Source organism: Carassius carassius, chromosome 3 (genome assembly GCF_963082965.1).
Source record: "Carassius carassius chromosome 3, fCarCar2.1, whole genome shotgun sequence".
NCBI lineage: Eukaryota > Metazoa > Chordata > Actinopteri > Cypriniformes > Cyprinidae > Carassius > Carassius carassius.
Genome location: NC_081757.1, coordinates 31,422,961 through 31,436,968, shown reverse-complemented (window position 1 = coordinate 31,436,968; position 14,008 = coordinate 31,422,961). Strand labels below are relative to the sequence as shown.

At 35.5% G+C, this 14,008-nt stretch overlaps 1 protein-coding gene and 1 long non-coding RNA gene across 3 annotated transcripts in view; one reads left to right on the top strand and one right to left on the bottom strand.

Annotated features, from left to right (window-relative positions):
- Window positions 1-1,897, top strand: part of LOC132125002 (B-cell scaffold protein with ankyrin repeats-like) — a 338,644-nt gene extending 336,747 nt beyond the window's left edge. The window contains exons 12-16 of one of the 2 annotated variants that reach the window (XM_059536200.1): window positions 351-414; window positions 838-867; window positions 1,239-1,318; window positions 1,450-1,488; window positions 1,694-1,897. In XM_059536200.1, coding sequence (XP_059392183.1) covers window positions 351-414; window positions 838-867; window positions 1,239-1,318; window positions 1,450-1,482 — 207 coding nt within the window. In that variant the 3' untranslated portion in view covers window positions 1,483-1,488; window positions 1,694-1,897. The remainder of the gene's footprint in view (window positions 1-350; window positions 415-837; window positions 868-1,238; window positions 1,319-1,449; window positions 1,489-1,693) is intronic. The other variant, XM_059536208.1, reaches the window with a different exon arrangement.
- The window catches only part of LOC132125033 (uncharacterized), a 357,141-nt gene that overhangs the window by 147,474 nt on the left and 195,659 nt on the right, over window positions 1-14,008 (bottom strand). The window lies entirely within an intron of this gene.

Here is a 14,008-nt window from a genome sequence, read left to right as displayed (position 1 = left end):
TTTAGTTTATACATAGAGTTACACTTCAACTAAGTGTAATGGTGCAACAAAAAAAATATTTAGTAGTGCGTAAGTTGCAACTTAGTGCCCATTTATGGCAAAAATTGGCTAAGTTGGTACAGCTGGTGCAACCGGCCCCAGGACTGTACTATTTCTGTTATTTTGAGGCAGTCAATCTCTATGCACATTTAAAAAAAATATATAAAAAAATTAGCTTTTAAACAGATTAGTTTATTATTTTTACCTTACACAACCAACACATAAATTATTGATTCCTCATGGCATGAAATCTAAAAAAATGCACATTAAAGCCTGTTTATTTATATATATATATATTTTTTTTTCCCCAGGAGAAAATACAGCAGCTGAGGGCTAGTATCATCAGCAGCAGAGAGGATGATGAAAGTGTCTATGGTAGGGTTATTGCTAGTATATAGTATATATGATCAGTAAATATATTTGAGATAAATCATTCATTAATATGTGTATGCAGTGAGTTCAAGTGTTAATCAATGGCCCCATTTTCAATTTTCTATATTTATATATATATATATATATATATATATATATATTATTATTATTATTATTATTATTATTATTATTTTATTTATTTTTTTCATTCTGGTTGCACATGCATCAAAACTTTTTTTCTCAGACAAAAAGCTGCTTGTGTTTTTTTTTTTGCACAATCACTTTGCACTCAGTCCCTATCATTTGAGAAAACATCTCACAGATCGCTGGATTGCTTAATGTAAAGATTACAGTGAGAATATGAGAAAGAGAAAAAGAAAGTGACCTGTGTTTGAAAAGCTAACAGGCATCTTTTCTATACATCAGATAAAATCAGCATCATTCATCACACACCAAGTAAGTAAGAAATGCCCTGCTATGAAAGTAAGAAGTTTTACTTGTTAGAGTTACATTTTCTCTGTAGCTGTCTCCTCCTTATATGCGGGAATTAAGCTTTTGTGTATCAGGGAAACTGTTAGACCTGTTGGCTTATGCACAAGGGTTTTAGTTACTTTGTCTGGAAAACTGTGTAACATAGAAGACTTATGATATACTTAAGATATAATAGTACCTATAATAGTATATGTCTGTACTATACCATCCTATACTCCTATGTTTTTGCAATTTAGGAGGATCACATCTAGAGTCAGCCACCAATCACTCAGCTCTGTCTTATCATAATGACAGTGTTAGATACTTTAGTGAATTTTTATTTATTTCTTTTGTAGCTGCATCTGCAAATGAGTGTCGAAGAGCGAGTCAGCAAGCGGACACTGAGTTCTACAGTAAACCTATAAAAGGACATAATGTGAGTTTTATTTTTGCACATGCATTTACTGTTTCTTAAGTACTATTTCTCTAAATACTATAAGACTTTGTTTCTAGCAAATGGTTTTACTCATTCAGTTATCATATTTTTCATCTGTTCTTTTTTAATAGTCAAATTTCTTTAGGAAGGCAGACAAACAGTAAAAACAGGTATTAACAAACAAACCATTTAATATTTACTTTAAAAATAATAATAATAATAATATGCAAAATGTGACTTGGCTCTTTTGTAAGTTTAATTCATGAATAAAAGAAAAATAAAAGAAATTAATTTAAAACATTATGCATCTGTATCAGAAAAGTTTAGCTGTGTGCTGCTGTGACCTTTATTGATTACATTTTCATCTTCTTTCAGACATCCTGATTGTGGAAGCACTGATCCGTCAAAGAAATGCATTAAACAATATAGTGTACATTAATATCAACAATTTCATGGCAATTCGTAACTATTTTACATGCTAATTGAGGCTTATTTGTATGTGTTTTTATGATCCTGTTTGTACAAGTTCATATGATTGGCTGATAGTTTAGGTTTACTTATTCATACGGAATAAATTTTCTCATTAGGCTAATACTTTAGAATAGGAAAAACTATTCACTATTAACTAATTGCTTATTAGCATGCATACTGATAACATATTGGCTATTAATTAACCTACTATCATTAAGCATCAAATTGGGATTTTATTGAGAGAAAACTCTTAGCAAATAGTGAATATGTGTTCCCTAATGTAAAGTGTTACTCCCATTGTTTATTTAATTCTCCCACTACTTCTTCTTTTTAAATGACTAGTCAAGATTGTGTTGTACATCTTCATACAGAGATCTTTTTGTATCCTTCACTGCCACTTTAAAAAAAAACATTTAGACAATATATTGACAATTTCTTACAATGTTACCAATAAAGAAAATTCAATCTGCAATTCTACCATAATTTGATGATGAATTAAAATGTCTATTTTAATTACATTGCATGTTTTGACCTTGCTATATTATTATTATTAGTTGTAGTAGTAGTAGTATTAAGCAGATTTAAAGTGTGAAATCTAAAAATCTGCATGCATTTCTTAGAAAACCATGCCAGTCTTGGCTGTGGAATGTTCACAAGGGGGTGCTGTGCAACCAACCATGGTAAACGGTTTTCTGGCTCAGATCTCTCATGTTGTATTGATGGGCATTTTAATAGACAAAAACAAAGCCACTGCACAACCCATTGTCCCTGTGGACCTCTCAGTTCCATACGGATCGCTGATTGTAAGTAAGGACACAATCAAACATCTGGGAAAAAGCATCTACAGAAGAGTGAGGTCTTCCCACATGCTGCTTCGGTGTCAAGGGAAGTGGCTCTAATGTGGCTCTGTGATTCGAGGCAAAATACCGGGAGCAATGCTGCGCTCTGCCTGCCAACCCTAGCAGCTGGACACATTTGCATTATCAATCATGCTCTTTGTGAATAATATGTATTAAAGCCTTGCCACTCCACAGTGCTTAGATGAGCCAGATTTGCCTCCAGAGATGATTTGGCTCCTACAGTCATGGTGGCATTTGTGTCGTGTGTTTGCCTGTCACCTGCTGCTCTGGGAAAGAGATGGGCTTTCTGATCCAGTCTTGGATTGAGCTTCAACATTCCCTCTTCAACTCTGAGATCATTCCATATAGGGTAAAAGAAGCCCCACCAGCCAGTATGATATTGTGTCATGTTAGATCTCGGGCAGTTCACTTGAAAGAGAATTATCAGTGAGCATCCAATCACCACTCTGAGTTGCCTAAATAAATATGTTTATTGATACTATAGTCCTTGGCCTCTTGGAAATTCACATCATGAATCATCATCATCATCTCTCTCAAGCTTAAGCTGGAAGTGGGATGATAAACCCAATACAAAGGATTAGGTTTTCCCTAAAGTATAGCACTTTATCAGAGGGAGTGAAGGGCAGGATTAGGATTCAAATTCACCAACAAAGCTTTCATAAAACCACAAACTGATAGAGATCAAACCCAGCTGAGGCTCACACTCAATGGCAAAGCCAACGGGAAACCCAGACTGGAATTTCTCAGACCTCTGCCATTTATCAGCCATTTCCTTACATTTTGTGATTTGATGTGATTAACTAACCTTTCCAGATGTGTTTGGTATAAAGCATCTCCTTAGAGTCAATGTAAAATTGCAGCTCCTGCAGTTTTTCACATAACAGATGCAATCAAGTCCACTGAAACACAATTGCACACAAAAATGCACTTTAGTCCCTGTCCCTGTGATTAATTTACAAAATTATACACAGCTGCTTCCCCTTTGCAACCTAACAGAAATCAGGCAATTATACAGTCAGTGATATTCTTTCATCCCATAATCCCCCTGCATGTGTACAGTATATGTGACCCTCCACAGACAAGGGCCAAGGCCACAGTCTGGGCGCCTCCAGTTTGTAAGAAGAGATTTGATTTAGGGTTCCTGCCTGGGTAGAACTAAGCCATTGAACTGAGTCCACCACAGCTCCTCATTCTGCCTTAATCTCCCTACCACATCATGAGCATGTACTGAGGAGATTAAACACTAAAGCAAGTGTTTGGCAGGAACTGTAATGCATTGATATGACTTCCAGGGATACATATTTCCAGAGTTAAACAAATGAGTCACAAATGTGTACACTATTGCTCACAGTCATAGTCTTCTTATTAGTGTAAATGGTACTCTCTATTAACATGTTGCTATTGGTTTGTCCTCTTATTGCTGAGTGTTTGTACTTCTAAGAACAATGCATGGAGTGACTCCTAATCACTAAGTATACACAAGAGCCAGGTGTCCTCTGAGTGTGTTAGCCCCAACTGCTCCTTAAAAGATGTTTAATGTGGAATTTCATTGAAGTACTGGCAGGCGAAAATCATTAAGTATGAGGCACTGATCTAACTTTTAACTTGTCATTATAATGCAATGCATAAAACATGTTTGATATTTCCAAACTCCCATCATTATGTAAAAGACCTACAAATCTACAAATCAGCATCAATCACACCTAAAGAAGAAGAAATAATATTCATATGTCTGGATGTGTTTAGAGAGGAACTGGGAACCCTGAATGTTCAAACACAGCTGATCTCAACTCTTTTACAAATAATATTTGGCTAAAGGAGAAAAAACTAAATAACCATCAATTATACCTTGACAGACGTGAGGCATTCTTTATGGTCTTCATTGGTCTCTCACTTTAACTTACACAACATATGTTTTAAAATTGCTTAAATTGAGATGATTTAGTATTTTATTGTATTAGTTAGCTGTACTGTAATGTTTTGTATTCATTTATTGTTTTTTACTGCTACAAAAATTTTTATATTTTATTTTATTTGTAACTGTTTGTAGCACTTTGGGTAATAGAAAAGCACATTATTAATAAAATGTATTACTACTACTACTGCTACAGTATATGGCTGCATTTACACTTGGCATTAACATGCGATCACTGTGATCGAATCACACTATCTGGATAAATTATCAGGTCTGTACCACGCAATATTTAAAGGTGGGCTATGTACAGTATTTTTTCTAAATGCGGGCAAAGTACTTTAAAAAAATTGTAGCCAATCAGCAGTAGGGGACATGTCTACTCATGATGGTGAGGAGAGAGTGCTCAGTGCACAGGAAGGACATTAGCTAAGCCAAGCGACGACATAAAGATAGAGATGGCGAATAAAAAACAAAAGAGTAAAACGTCTGCAGAACAAAAGAAGGCTTCAGATAAGATTTTTTTCTTCTCAATAGGTGAGTAACATTGTTTTTCCTCAACTAGCTCTGGACCAGGACACACTGATCGGATAACATTCTGATCAGAAGCGCGTTACACTTGTCTTTTCAGAGTGTATGTGGACAACATCTGAATACAGGTCGCATGTTAATGCCAAGTGTAAATGCAGGCTATGTTTAAATTTAGATACTAAAACAGCAGGAAAGTAGCTGCAAAAAGTCTGTTGTGATTTAATCCATTTCCCCTGGGTGCTCCAGCAGGGCTTTTAATATCTTCCTGTGCTTCCTTTTGTTAACCTGTTGCAGTCATAGCAGAAGTAGGGACTGTCCTTCAGTAAGTCTCTATCAAGCACTTACTAAAATGCACCCCCCCCCCCTTCCACACACACACACCCCTGGCGGAATGTTTAATTCATCAACATCCTCTCTTGCCTTGGTTCTGGTGTGTTAGTGCTCCTTTCCACAACTACCCTATTCCCTGAAAGGCAAAACAACATCTGGTGCAAGGGCAAAGGTACACAGGACAGCGCAGCTCCTGCTGACCCCTTGTCTGTCTGATCAGGGGCCAAAAGATACCCCTGGAGTGTGGGTGTACCCTTGAGTCTTCAACTGAAGCCCATGTGCTGGAGCTTTGGGTAGATTAGTAGCACTGTTCCCCAGTGTAGAGCTTTTGTGCAGCAGCACCCAGGCGAGGCCAAGCTGTCCAAGGCCACAGGGATGCACTAATTCCACCACAGACCAGCGTTTCTGCTCCTGAAAGGTCACTTCCGCTGAGTTGGAGCTAGAAGACTAGGTTATAACAAAGTTAAAAGGGACACACAGTTTGAATCAAAGGCTATGATGATATGAACAGGGATTCTTAAAGGCTTTATTTGCGCTATACTTTTCCTGAGAGGAAAACCTCCTTTTTTTATATATATATATACATTTATATATATGGCAACTAAAATATTAATTATACTTAAATCCGCTGATTCGCTCATCACTGATTTTATTTGCACTCAATCTTGTGAATTCATCTGGTATACTATACAATATTATACAAAGATCTATATCAAAACAGAATAAATAAATAAATAAATAAAGAAATAAATAAAGAAAGAAAGAAAGAAAGAAAGAAAAAACTACTTTGAGTCCAACAACTTCTGCCTCAGATATAATGGGCAGTGTTGGTCATCTTACTTGAAAAAAGTAATTAGTTACAGTTACAAATTACTTCTCCCAAAATGTAATTGAGTTAGTAACTCAGTTAACACATTGTAAAAGTAATTAGTAACTCAGCAGTAACTCAGCAAGTAACTGTGACGTTATTTTTTATGTTCTATAACGTTATTACGTCCTATAACATCTTTAATATATAAGATGTTTATATTAACTGATTGAAGAATAAAAACACTATAAGTATTTTTGAAAATGTTGTATTTATTTGAACTCAATAGATTGCAGCCTGCCATATGATATGCATAGAAATAAAAACATATAAAAAATTTATATTGAAAATAAAATTCAAGTACAAAATTAAGACAAACAAATTTAAACTTGGGTAAAAGGAAACAAAGGGAAACCTGGCCATGTGCAAATCTCTGTAACTGTATATTAGGCCTAAAGTTACTACAATAAACAGAACACTATCCAACTCTTATGGTGCGTTCACACCAGACCTGAATAGAGCGTCTGGCGCGAGTGATTTCAATGTTAAGTCAATGCAAAGACGCGAATAGACAACCTCCAAAAATCGGCCATACACATTTTTAAATAAACCGCATATTTGAGTTTAAAACAACTACATTCTCGCATGAAATACTTTTAAAACTACATTTCATGACACGATAACAGTAATATTTAGAAAACTATCTGAACAAAAATGGTGGTTGAAAATGCTGCGTGAACTCAACTGGCAGAAGCGAACGCAAGGCGCACGTGTCGGATTCTGCAGTCGGGGCAGAGTTGCTCTCTACTGACTGCGCTGACCAAAAGTACGATGGGAAACGACTTGCTGACGACACAGATTAATGCTCATTGGTTTAAACAACTGTGATGTATTGTTCTTTTTTAAAATGTTTGATTTTAAAACTCTAACATCATGTTTTATGTGTATATGTTAAGTGTGAATATCACCAAACTATCTGAAAGTGCGATCTCTTTGGGTTATGCAATTAAAATTTTATATAAAAAAATTAATAAATAAAAACACATGTCTGTATTAAAGAAATAAATATTGCTAAACACGTATTTGGTATGTAATTAAATGGGTGTCTTGTTCATTTTATTTATTTTCATATAAAAGCAACAGAACTTGAATTACATCCAGTTTATTAGCAACACTGTGCACGAGCATGAATCCCGCGATAGCCATCTTTGATCTCACAGGTGTCAGATCCACTACGAGAAGAGAGATCTGTCCGGCTTGCCTGCGCTTTGTTCTATGGAAGGCCATGAGGGTAAAATTCACGTGAATTTTAACGTGTCAACAACACGTTAAATATGTGTATTTCACACGTAAACACGTGTTTACGCGTTAAAAATCAGCGCGTATTTAACGCACGTATTTCTGAAATACACGTGAAGTAGCGTTAAAAATCAGTTTGAACGGGTCAATGTCATTGGCTGCTGAGGACTTGGGTCAAACCACTTCTGTGAGCTTAGAGTGGTGTACCATTCATAGACAGGCAACCACCATTAAACATGCTATAGATCAGCTTATTCAGCCTTATTATTTAGTCTTTTTTGTATAGCCTATAGAAATAATATATTTAAATAGCAGTTTTATGAAATATTTATTTTTTAATAAATATTAATTAAAATTTTGTGGTGATAGTATAAAGTTTATAAAAGTTACAGTATTTTGTAATGAAACAGGACTTTTTGTTTAGCTCTTGACTCACCGAAGTATACTATTTAAATACTGTTGCTTTCTGAGTGCCATACACAAAAATACCAATTCATAACTCCACGAATATAGCAAGGAGAGTCAAAAGTTATAGTCTGATTCTACTGTGACGATCCAAGGGGTTGTAGTACTTTATTTTGTCCAGCAGGTGTCATGGGGTAACACTTTTTGTGTCTTTAGGTTAAGTGCTGTGATGCAGGTGTGGAAGATTGATTGTGATTAACCATGCTGCTTATAAGATGCTGGCTTTCTTACGCTCGGGAGGGAAGGAGATTGGGGCTTGGTCTCTGCTGGTCTTGCTGTTTGGTGGTCAGGCGGACTTTGGTGGTCAGGCGGACTTTCTCACGCTCTCCAGTCCAAGGCTTCATGTTGTGTTTTTGTATCTTTATATTTTTTATGTTTTACCTTAATGTAGTTATGTCTGTTTTCTGATTAAAATACATATTTGTGCAAATTTGATTATGTTGTATGGACTCTCCATTCATGTTGCTACTCCTTGAGCCAAGGGGTTGTAACACTATGTTCTGTCAAATGTTTAATAGAGTTCTCCAACTGATTCATGACATACATATGAAAGATCGTAATGGATTGTTTTTATTTTGGACTGGAATCTGCTGTAAATAATGGTATGTCATTTTTCACAATCAGAGCATGTTTCATGATCATGAAGTTATAAAGGTAAAACCATGAGAATATTGCAGCATGTGCGCATTTGGAGTTTTTTTTTTTTTTGTTATAATCCGATGACGAATATCTTAAAATCTACATGACAGATTATTGTATAATTGGGCTCATTTTAATCTAAAGAAATTTACATTTTCCATGAGCTATGCATGTTTCATGAAGTTATGAATGGAAACGTAACCTGTTTTTTTTTCTCAATTGAATGGTTTCATGTGTGTGATAATATCGTAGTGAACAAATTACGATGAATTTGAGCTCCTTTTAATCTGGAGAATTTTCTGAAAAAAATGACGTATGATTTTGCATGATATATGAATGTTTCATGAAGTTATTAATAAAAGCTCAAAGTGAAACTAAAGTTATTTGTTGTGCTGTGCCTGTTGGGTTTTATGTGTTATAGCAATATGAGTAATATATTTGGATCTCATCCATGGATTACAGTATCCCTGGGCTCATTTTAATTGGGATAATTTTCTGAAAATAATGATCTATGCATGATGAAGCTATGAATCAAAATGTAATGTGAAGTATCGAGCTGTTTTTCTTTGCAGCCTCAGTGCGCCAGTCTGCTTTCATGTGTCACAGCTCTATGAACGACATCTTTCGATCTGATCAAAGAGGTTTCAATAAGTGCCACCTGCTGGCGAGAGCTGTAAATGTAAGCACAATAAAAGCTGTTGATTACTAAGATGATTGTTTTCTAAAGACAGATATTGATTTCAATGGTTTGTATCTTAAACCTGAATTGATTGCTTACCTCCATTGTAACTATTTCCCCCACACAAATGTTAATGCTTGATGCTAACTTAAGTCTTATACTATCACCAAAACATTTGAAACAGATACACTTTAACTAACCTTATTTATGTCCTGAGATATTGAATATCAAATAAGACGGATATAAATAATTTCTCTTGAACACTAAATTTTTTCTTACATTTTTATCAGTTATTTCTCAGCAGGAGAATGTCCAAATATATATAGTTTTTTTTACTGAAAGTCAGAGTTGAGCAGTAAGTAGTTACTAGTAATTTAGCTATTTTAATTATATTACTTTTGCATTAACTAGTAGTGTAACTAATTACTAATTATATTTCAGTAATAATTTTACAGTTACCATCCATAAAACAGATTTGTTGCTTTACTTCTAACCCTTTAAGAGTGACCACTATTAAAGCTAAAATATCCACTAATGTGTTTATTTACAAAAAGGCATGAGTGGTAAAAAATAAATTTTTCATAAAACTGAAACTTAAATATATTATTTCTATAGGCTATATAAAAAAAGAAAAGAAAAAAAGACTAAATAATAAGGCTGAATAAGCTGATCTATAGCATGTTAAATGGTGGTTGCCTGTCTATGAATGGTACACCCCTCTAAGCTCACAGAAGTGGTTTGACCCAAGTCCTCAGCAGCCAATGACATTGACCCGTTCAAACTGATTTTTATGCGTACTTTACGTGTATTTCACGTGTATTTAACGTGTATTTAACACGTGAAATACACGTTAAATACGCGCTGATTTTTAACGCGTAAACAACACGTATTTAACGCATTAAATACGTGTTGTTTACGTGTGAAATACACGTATTTAACGTGTTGTTGACGCGTTAAAATTCACGCGAATTTGACCCTCTTGGCCTTCCATATTGTTCACTCCTCCTCTCACTGCAGCCGCCTACTCTTGCATACATTTCAGGCGAGGCAAGGCGCATCTCAAACAAGCCTAATTTCACGCGCGAATGAACTCAAAACGTTCAAGCGTCCATCTATGCGAGAATAGTGTGAGTTATTCGCGCAAGTCGCATTTGGTTTAAACACAGCATTAAATATTCAGTACAGTAACATGTTAGCATGTGTTGATGTGAGGTGGTTCAAAAGTTGCTTGAGGCAGACGTGGATAAAGTCTTTTTTCCTGGGCATAGCGTGCATGTTACAGAAACATTCTTGCCTTTAATTTCAGGTACTTCCAGTTCGAGAACGCCATTATCACTGATGCCGTCTTGTGTTTAGTGATTGTCAGAGCGTGCAGTGAGACACCGTGAGCAGGGCACCGCCCACCTAGCCAGTCATCATCGGATTTGCAACGGTGTCAGGCAGCTGATGTGTAGCCACTAGCCAAAGCATGACACCTCACGCTTTATTCAACCAAATTGTAGTAACACGACACTTTACATTCTCAGTAAAGATAACAGCATTGCAACAATGGGAAAAGTAATTAATTAGATTACTCCGTTACTGAAAATTAAACTCTGTTAGTAACGCCGTTATACTTAAACGCCATTACTCCCAACATATAATAATATGATAATGGGGAACTTTTGAAGCCAGAAATTTCCCTTATGAAAGTTATAACAGAAGCTGAAATGTGTATGCGCAAAAGCAAACATCAATGGTTTTCACACATTAAACACATTAGGCGGGTGTCGCTGTTAGACAGTGTTTTCTCTGCTTCCTGTTGGCCTTGCTGGAGCTGATCGTAGCTCCGTGTAGCTGTTTTTTTTCTCTAGAATCTTTATCTTACTATCACTCTCTGTTTATTTAAAGTGATAAAATATAACTTAATTCACACCATATTTCTGATATTATCGATCAATCTTATCAGATTAATTTTGATCGTTCACTTTAATTTTATATCCGTGAGTGCAGTACACCTGCATTGCGTTAGCACTCGTTAGCTTGTCATTAGCATTTTCATTCGAATTATGCATCCAAGTAATGATACCTCAGATCATTATTTAGTTTTGTGCAAACTTCATATAGCCAAAATTGTAAATTCTACTTCTTGTTACAAGTATGGTAGAACCATCACTTCTACCACAAAAGACTTTTTGCTTTTTAAGCTATCTTCCTGATGTATCCGAATTCCTTAGCATATCCAAAACCTCAGAACAACTTGATGATGTAACAGAAACTATGGACTCTCTCTTTTCTAGCATTTTAAATACAGTTGCTCCTGTACGCTTAAGGAAGGTTAAGGAAACCAGTATGACACCATGGTATAATGAACATACTTGCACCCTAAAGAGAGCAGCCCGAAAAATGGAGCGCAGCTGGAGGAAAACAAAACTAGTGGTATTTCGTATTGCTTGGCGGGAAAGTAACCTATCCTACAGAAAAGCATTAAAAACTGCTAGATCTGATTACTTTTCTTCTCTTTTAGGTATTTTCAGGTATTTATTCAATACAGTGGCTAAATTAATGAAAAATAAAGCCTCAACAAGTGTTGACATTTCCCAACATCACAGCAGTAATGACTTTACGAACTACTTTACTTCTAAAATCGATACTATTAGCGATAAAAATGTAACCATTCAGCCGTCAGCTACAGTATCGCATCAGTGCACTATAGACCCCCTGAGGAACAGTTCCACTCTCTACTATAGGAGAGGAAGAATTGTATAAACTTGTTAAATCATCTAAACCAGTGGTCACTAACCTTTTCGAGCCTAAGATCACATCCAAAGTCCAAATGTAAATCAAGATCTACCACTTGCAAAAAATTATTTTAAAAAGGCCACAATGTAAGTTCTACTCTAACATTCTTGTTGCCTGTTAGTCACTAGCAAATTAATTAACTATACAAATAGTACACAACTATACAAACTGCCAACTATAATTCAACATTTTCAACAGTAATGTAACATTAAGTATTTCCACAGGCTTACTACTCGTATATAAACACAATAATCAGTCAATTACAGGCCTAAGCCAATAATGTACTGTTTCACTTTCCCTTTTAAAAAATATTTCAAACACTTCAAAATGGAAATACTCAGGTTAATGCAACTAGCATACAAAATATTATGACAACAGTCATCCTTCAATTCTTCAAAATATTTTCACAAAAATTACAGACCTACATTAATTTTTAGCTACAGAAATTGAATAATGTAATCAAATGTAAAACAGCATCGCATACTTGACTGTATTAATTAAAGATTATTCTTTATTAAAGTTACAAAAGCTTTTTAATCAGGAGCAGTGAGTGATTTCTTTGTTGTTGCTGTTCGATTAATATAAATACTGTCACTTTAAGAGAATGCACTGATACAGTGGCCTACGTTCAGCTGGCTATGTCTGCTGTAGGATACTTACCAAAACAGTTATTTTGACATGATTTTTGTGTAAATGTGTCCATTTAAACACAATACTTCAGAGAGAGCTTATATTTGAGCTTAAATGAGTTTAGTTTAAACACAGATTTTAGCACCCAGGTGATGACGGAATAAATTACTGCTCATATACAGCATTCACGTTGAACAAGAGTGAATGATTTATGCAGGTTTTTTTTTTCCTCTCATGTTTTTGTAATGTCTGGGAAGGCAGAATGCGCATGCATCAACAGAAACATTTATTAGCTGAACCCTGTTTTTTTTATGTGCCATTTATAGCAAGCCATATTACAGATTAAATTACAGATGCTTTGTCAGATTTAAGTTTTAAAGATTTAAGATGTGGCGCGTGCCACCACTATTACCTTAATAATCAATCAATTACAGGCCTAAAACCATCATGCCCAAGCAGACAGATATTAGTACATCTCATCACACCGGCGCCCGCATCTAAATCAGTTGTATGGTCTGGTTTTCAGTCAAAACAGTTGCGTCAAGTATAAATGTCTCGTCTGTTTTGGGAGGTGTGCGCGCAATCAGCGAAAGCTCGCGCTGCGGTGCCAGGGGAAAGTATAAAGAAAGCGGTTGTTTTACAGACATTATATGTAAACTATAGGCTATTTGATTGGACAGATATACCCCTCTCCCTCCCCTAGACACAATTTACTACACACAATAGGTTCACACATGGTGCATTTTAAATTAATAAATAATAATGAATAAAAAAAAAATATATATTTTTTTTTTCTCAGATTTTGAAAAATCTTAGCAGTTGCCAAGTCGATCTTGGAAGCATTTTTCAAAATCTGAGAAAAAAAAAATATATATATATATATTTATTAATTATTATTATTATTATAAGTCACAACACCTTGATACTGGGGTTCCTCAAGGCTCAGTACTTGGACCACTTCTCTTCTCCATCTACATGACGTCATTAGGATCTGTCATTCAGAAGCATGGCTTTTCTTATCACTGCTACGCTGATGACACCCAACTCTACTTCTCATTCCAACCAGATGACCCAACGGTAGCTGCTCGCATTTCAGCCTGTCTGAGTGACATTTCTATCTGGATGAATGACCATCACCTTCAGCTTAACCTTACGAAGACAGAACTCCTGGTGATTCCAGCTAACCCATTGCTTCATCACAACTTCTCTATACAGCTGGGTTATTCAACCATTACTCCTTTGAGGACAGCCAGAAACCTAGGAGTTGTGATGGATCATCAGTTAA